The sequence below is a fragment of the Entelurus aequoreus genome, linkage group LG16 (assembly GCF_033978785.1).
Source record: "Entelurus aequoreus isolate RoL-2023_Sb linkage group LG16, RoL_Eaeq_v1.1, whole genome shotgun sequence".
Lineage (NCBI taxonomy): Eukaryota > Metazoa > Chordata > Actinopteri > Syngnathiformes > Syngnathidae > Entelurus > Entelurus aequoreus.
Window position 1 is genome coordinate 18,941,106 of NC_084746.1, and position 7,528 is coordinate 18,948,633.

A 7,528-nucleotide genomic window follows, 5' to 3' on the forward strand; every position below is an offset into this window, starting at 1 on the left:
ACAATAAGGTGCTTATATATAAATAAATAAATATATATAAATAATATATAAATATATATATTAAATAAATATATATACATTTATATAAATAAATAGAGATTACTGTACAGATAAATATATTGCACTTTTCCACATGCGTCCACGTTTATGGATGCATGTTATATCGTCTTTTTTATTCCAGCGAGTTAATCCATTTTGGGGGGAGTTGAAGGGATAATCTAATTATTAAATAAACACAAAAGTCACAAACCCATCCACAAACAAAGCCGCCATAGCCACCTTGACTCTTTCAAAGTGTAAAATGGGCTGGGTTGAACAATTAAGTAGTTCACAAAATCCGGGTGCGAGACATCGGGGAAGATGTCGTGGTCTCTGCTCCACTCAGACTTATTGATCAATTACGGGTTTGCTCCTGATAACAACGAATGGACTCCTTATCTAATGACTCACGGTATTTCTCCATCGTATCACAATTGTATTTTCCACGGAATACTTCGGAAGTATTACATGTCGCGCTATGGTGAACGAGGACGCTCGCCCTTCAAAATAACTGCCGCAGTGCACTTCCGGGAAAAATCTGAATCCCTCCACATATGATGTATGAATAGACATTTTGATTCTGAAGAAATAGATATTGTAGAAGGACCGAAATTAACGTTGCGGCGTATTTGCTTCCCAGGTAACAAGGGAACGTTATGTGAACGTTGTGGCATTGTTCTGGGAACGTTCGTTTATAACGTTCAAAGAACGTTTGGTTGTGGAGTTCTTGCTTGGTTAGCAGAACGTTAGCCAAGAACGTTTAGGGAACTGTTTAGGAACATGCTATTTACATCTGTTTTTATGCTATATTGTCAGGAATAACACTCAAACAGAAATTTCAACAGAATTAATTCTTTATTTGTGATAGTGATTTCAACAGAAATAATTCTTTATTAGTGATACAACAATAACAGTTAAATACTTTTTCATAACATGGTCACTACTGCCTAGTTTCCCTTGTTATATTCTTATTTTACTGTTATATTTTGATTCTCATCGTTGCTTTTTATTTTTATTCTATTGTAATATTTTTCTATTTTGTCTCCATTTATACCCCCATTATTTACTTTTTACAATTTTGTACACTGCTGCTGGAATTTAAATTTTCCTGAGGGAACTCTCCCGAAGGAATCAATAAAGTACTATCTATATAATGCAAAAATGGGGACGGCGTGGCGAAGTTGGTAGAGTGGCCATGCCAGCAATCGGAGGGTTGCTGGTTACTGGGGTTCAATCCCCACCTTCTTCCATCCTAGGCACGTCCGTTGTGTCCTTGGGCAAGACACTTCACCCTTGCTCCTGATGGCTGCTGGTAGCGCCTTGCATGGCAGCTCCCTCCATCAGTGTGTGAATGTGTGTGTGAATGGGTGAATGTGGAAATACTGTCAATTGCGCTTTGAGTACCTTGAAGGTAGAAAAGCGCTATACAAGTATATACTTGTATAGCGCTTTTCTACCTTCAAGGTACTCAAAGCGCTTTGACATATAACCCATTTATCATTTATAAATGGAATGGAATGCAGTGGTCTTGGTCGTGCGCGTCAGTGTATCCTGCCCCTTCTTGGTTCTCTTCCTGGAAGTAAATCCATCCATCCATCTTCTTCCGCTTATCCGAGGTTGGGTCGCGGGGGCAGCAGCCCAAGCAGGGAAACCCAAATCCTGGAAGTAAATAATTATCACAAATACAACAAAGACAGCACTTGAATGTAGATTAATTGAATTGAATTAAAACATTGGCATAATTACTTTATCATTTACCTCTCATCTCACTCTGTTCTTTTGCTTGTTTCTTTTTCCTTTTTTGTCCTCCCTCTTAATTCCTCCTCTTCTCCTGCAAGTAGTTATAATTGCAAATTCAAAAGACATGCAGTGGAACTTCAATAAAATGGAATTCAAAATTGGGATATCTTCTCTTCTCCGTACCTCAAATTTTGAACCTCCCTTTCGAAAAGTGGCCAGTTTCAGGACCTCTCCAAGCTCACAATCCACTTCAGCTGTGGTCATCTGCTTGTAAACACCCCTGCATGCCTCTGCAATCACCAGCACAATTTAGAATTCCCTTTAGAATAAATACTGTAATATAACAGCTAGATCGACCTTGTGAGCATACATGCAACATATGCTCAAAGATGCAAACCTATTATTAACACTTACTATTTATTATTCTGTAAAGGGGCAAGTCCTCAAACGCCACTTTTCCTGACTTTCCACGGAGGCCAAGCTGCTCCAGGACTTTGTTTGTGGCAATTTTCCTCAGCATTGTCCTCACCGTGTCTGCCAAATTCTGCCCACCAAGAGCAGTAAGAGCTTTCATCTATACAAATAAATAAACAACAATATTGTACTTGATTAGAAATTGTTTTTTGATAACTGAGCAAGATATTTTTGCAGTGGGGAATTAAAACTAATTACCAGCTGCTTTCTGAGCAGAAGATCAGTGTCGAGCCGTTCACAGAACTGCTCAAGAGTCTCGAAAGGCTGATCAATGAGATCTTGAACATCCACAGATTCTGGCCCCACAGACTGTGCTGCCAGCCCTCTCAGCATGCGCATAATTTCTCCCTGGTTCTCAAGTATATTTTGAACTTTCATGTTCAACTGGAAAACTGCAAAGACAACAAAAGTCAAAGAGGTAGTTCGTATTACTGCCCGTTGTAACAGTCTGTTTAACACCACCTATCAACAGTTAAATAGCCAACTAACGTTCACTGTCAAGGGCATTCCTGCTGCTTCTTGGAGCGGTCTGGTACTGACTCGTACTGGCTGGAGTGGTCTGGTACTGGCTTGAGCGGTCTGGTACCGGCTTGAGCTGGATGCATTCCTGTCTGGACTGAGCCTGGAAGTGCTGCTTCTCGCTGGGCTGTGAGGTCAGCCTGGATGCCTTGGAGTGGTCTGGTATTGGCTGGTACTGGCTGAAGTGGTCTGGTACTCGCTGGAGATTGGAAAGTTAAAGGTTGGGAGCTCTGGCAGTGGGGGTGCCTGGACGAAGATCTGTGTTTTCTCTTTTCTGCACTTCTTTTTTGGCCGAATTTCCTCTTCATCTAAACCAACGAAGACAAAAAAATGTATGCACCACTGAGTAGTATTTGAGTATTGTAAGTAAACAGTCTTTGAAAAGTGACTATACCGTCAGCATCAAACACATCTTCCTCATCGTTTCTATAGCGTTCAGGGGTGATGTGGCTCCGTTTGGTTAACACTTCTTCTGGGCTCGAAAACATTTTAGCTTGTTTTTCGTATTGAAGGGCCTTGTCAAAGTCTTCTGCAAAATTTCAAAGTATGCCGATGACTCAAGATGAATTTAACTTATGTTGTTTAAAATATACATGATATGACTTAGACAATATTCCCTTACCAGTCAATGTTTTCCTGAAAACCCGAATTGGCAGCCTCTCCCAGAATTGTTTGTCAGGAATCTCAGCTTTCCGGATTCTGGAGTGGGTAGGATTTGGCCTTGGCCAATAGCAGAAGGTATTCTGAAGATAAAATAATCATGATGAATGACATAATAATAATAAGCTACAATATTATACCTATGCACAGTACTTTTCAGAAAAAGTAATAACCTTTCCATCATCTTCTGTCCATTTGGTTGGGACAACAGCGACTGAATGTTCACCAAGGAACTCAACGACCACAAAAGAAGGAGCCATCTGGAAAACAATCAGATAATATTACCATTTCAATACTGCATCAAATAGTTATTTATGAATCCTGATACAGTTAGTCAGTTATTCTTAGTCTGCACACAGCATCCATGTACTTTGTCACTGTTTCTGGAGTTGATGTCGTGTCATTCTCTTGCTCGCTATCATCACTCTCTAATTCTAAAGTTGACTGTCGGCATTGCTTCTTCAAATGCCTAGTTGTGGCAGCCCATCTACGCTTATAAGCCCTCTGTTGAAACTTCTTCATATTGTGTTTATTCTATAAAAAAAACCCCAAGGAAAATGGGTTGCCCTATTATCGCACACACGGAACTATAACATTAAAACATTGGCATAATTACTTTATCATTTACCTCTCATCTCACTCTGTTCTTTTGCTTGTTTCTTTTTCCTTTTTTGTCCTCCCTCTTAATTCCTCCTCTTCTCCTGCAAGTAGTTATAATTGCAAATTCAAAAGACATGCAGTGGAACTTCAATAAAATGGGAATTCAAAATTGGGATATCTTATCTTCTCCGTACCTCAAATTTTGAACCTCCCTTTCGATAAGTGGCCAGTTTCAGGACCTCTCCAAGCTCACAATCCACTTCAGCTGTGGTCATCTGCTTGTAAACACCCCTGCATGCCTCTGCAATCACCAGCACAATTTAGAATTCCCTTTAGAATAAATACTGTAATAATAACAGCTAGATCGACCTTGTGAGCATACATGCAACATATGTTCAAAGATGCAAACCTATTATTAACACTTACTACCGGGTATTTATTATTCTGTAAAGGGGCAAGTCCTCAAACGCCACTTTTCCTGACTTTCCACGGAGGCCAAGCTGCTCCAGGACTTTGTTTGTGGCAATTTTCCTCAGCATTGTCCTCACTGTGTCTGCCAAATTCGGAACGTTCAGGCAGCATTCAAACCATATCACTGACGGGGCAAATTATTGTTTAACTAAACTACAAATAAATCCACCCTTCTTCAGAAGTCATTTGTTGGCCTTTGGTCAGTTTGGAAACTTTATAACAGCCAACCTGCACGAGAAATGTATGCTAATTAGCGCCGGTGTTGTGCCTGAAAACGCACCCCTGCCATAGAATACACCCCCAGACGCGGGAGCGCGCTTACGTCACTCGTCTCGAAAAGTATATCTAAACTCGGCTGTAATCACCGAAGTGGCTGATATCGCCTCTTTTAAATCGCCTCTTTCGGCATAAAAAAAGTACATAAAGTGAAATAATCCAAGTTTTCTTTACTTTTGGATGGATTAAAAATTGTGAGCCTTTAATGATTTCGCCGTCATTCAAGTGGCTGAAATCGCCTCTTTCGGCATAAAAAAGTACATAAAGTGAAATAATCCACGTATTCTTTCAAGTGGCTGAAATCGCCTCTTTCGGCATAAAAAAGTACATAAAGTGAAATAATCCACGTATTCTTTACTTGTGGGTGGATTAAAAATTGTGAGCCTTTAATGATTTCGCCGTTTTGGATGGATTAAAAATTGTGAGCCTTAATGATTTCGCCGTCATTCAAGTGGCTGAAATCGCCTCTTTCGGCATAAAAAAGTACATAAAGTGAAATAATCCACGTATTCTTTACTTGTGGGTGGATTAAAAATTGTGAGCCTTTAATGATTTCGCCGTTTTGGATGGATTAAAAATTGTGAGCCTTAATGATTTCGCCGTCATTCAAGTGGCTGAAATCGCCTCTTTCGGCATAAAAAAGTACATAAAGTGAAATAATCCACGTATTCTTTCAAGTGGCTGAAATCGCCTCTTTCGGCATAAAAAAGTACATAAAGTGAAATAATCCACGTATTCTTTACTTGTGGGTGGATTAAAAATTGTGAGCCTTTAATGATTTCGCCGTTTTGGATGGATTAAAAATTGTGAGCCTTAATGATTTCGCCGTCATTCAAGTGGCTGAAATCGCCTCTTTCGGCATAAAAAAGTACATAAAGTGAAATAATCCACGTATTCTTTACTTGTGGATGGATTAAAAATTGTGAGCCTTTAATGATTTCGCCGTCATTAGATCAGATAAGGCGAAAACAATAACCAATTAATATTGGAATATTTGCTGTCCCGAAAAAGTAGTATTAATTGTCTACCTTGACAGCTTACTGTAAAGAATATATACACCAAAGTAAACCTCACTATGTACTTTTTTAGAGACATCAAGGAGAACGAATGTTTGCTGCTTCATTCGACGTGTTGTCGTGATCCAATACTCGTATTTTAAAAAATATGAAATTTTCTTTAACTTTAAGAAGCTCATGGGTAGATGGATGAATAAATAAATGAATGCAACTGATATCTACTATTGATTTGGTTTTAAGAAGTTTCAAATTGAACATTCACAAATAACGTTAAGTACCCGAAGTACCAGAGGTGGAGTTATGATGGGGGTGCATTTTCCATAGCTGCCTGAAAATGCACCCCCTATCTATCTCTGGCTAGGAAGGTCATAGAGACTTGGCACTCACCCTGGTGACTCATCATAGGCCCCTCAGTGTACAGTGAAAACCATGTGAAAATTGGACCACCAGAAGTGGAGTTAGGGTGGGGGTGCATTTTCAGGCAGGACGTTCAGGCTGCTGCCTGAAAATGCACCCCCTATCTATCTCTGGCTAGGAAGGTCATAGAGACATGACACTCACCCTGGTGACTCATCATAGCCCTTTCCTTGCAGTGGGGGGTGCATTATATATATTTATATATATATATATATATATATATATATTACACACACGCGCACACACACACTCTCACACACACTGCTGTGTCAATCCAAAACACACAACTTATTGGTCTCTTAGCATGTTTCCAGAAGAAAAGAAAATGATGGTTTCAAAGTTGGTTCCTTTTGGATGTTCCAATTCAGAAGAAGTGCAGTGTTATTTCTATGTAACACAAAATAAATAAAAATCTATACCAATATTACTGCGTTTGTTTTTATTTGCCAGTGATTTTGATAGGAAGCCATATTACCTTCTCACAATTTACGTTTTCTTTTCTCGATTAAACTCTAGAGTAAATTTGAATAAACTAATCATAGTTGATTTTACCTTATTGTGTATCAATGTATGTTGAATTGCAACAATATCATTTAAGCAAGCTGTAATGTTTGTAGGTGTACTTTATGCATCAGGCGTAACTGTTCTGACATTGCAATTTGGTGACCGGCAAAATTTGTTGATAACTGTTCCTCCATACTGAATATATGTAGCATTTACACACAGAGTCAGTCAACATATGGAACTGCATGTCTCACGCACAATTAATTTATTTTTCAATCTTTCATAGGTAATCAATGCCTACCTCATCTGTCTTGTGAGGAACCACAATAAAACAAGTGCACACAAGTTTGGTGTCATCGACAGTTTTTCGATGACGGCAATTTGGCTAGGAAAATTACCAAGACTCCGGACAGTATGTATAGGGGACTGTTATGCACATGGAATTTGTTTCTTTGATTATGCAATACATTTTCATTAGTTCCTCTTATTTACAGCTCAATCCAATTCATTATTCCCATCCTTGTGGGAATAATGAATGAACACCACCACTGGATGTTGACGGTGAGATGAGAAGTACTGTGCAAATCTTGCTTTTATAAGATCTGTATCAGTGGTTTTGAAGGCCCTCTATACTTTCAAGGGTTGAACTCCCTTTCAAATGCCATTTCTGAAGTCTAAAAAATTTTCATGTACCATTTCAATCTTACAGATTAATCTGTCCAATAGTAGGTTTGTGCCTCACTTATCTTGTTTCCATGTTAAAAATACAAAGGTCATCTACCCACATGAGAGGAGATGCCTTTTTTTGGAAC

At 39.0% G+C, this 7,528-nt stretch overlaps 1 protein-coding gene across 1 annotated transcript; it reads right to left on the reverse strand.

Annotated features, from left to right (window-relative positions):
- Window positions 1–1,500: 1,500 nt before the first annotated feature.
- LOC133631456 (uncharacterized) lies at window positions 1,501–3,193 on the reverse strand. The gene is made up of 7 exons (XM_062023657.1): window positions 3,167–3,193; window positions 2,743–2,971; window positions 2,452–2,645; window positions 2,194–2,353; window positions 1,963–2,069; window positions 1,798–1,870; window positions 1,501–1,698 (listed from the first exon to the last, which is right to left on the reverse strand). Exons 1-6 carry the CDS (start codon window positions 3,191–3,193, stop codon window positions 1,853–1,855), a joined length of 735 nt encoding a protein of 244 aa, XP_061879641.1. The 3' UTR covers window positions 1,501–1,698; window positions 1,798–1,852.
- Between the last annotated feature and the right edge of the window lie 4,335 nt (window positions 3,194–7,528).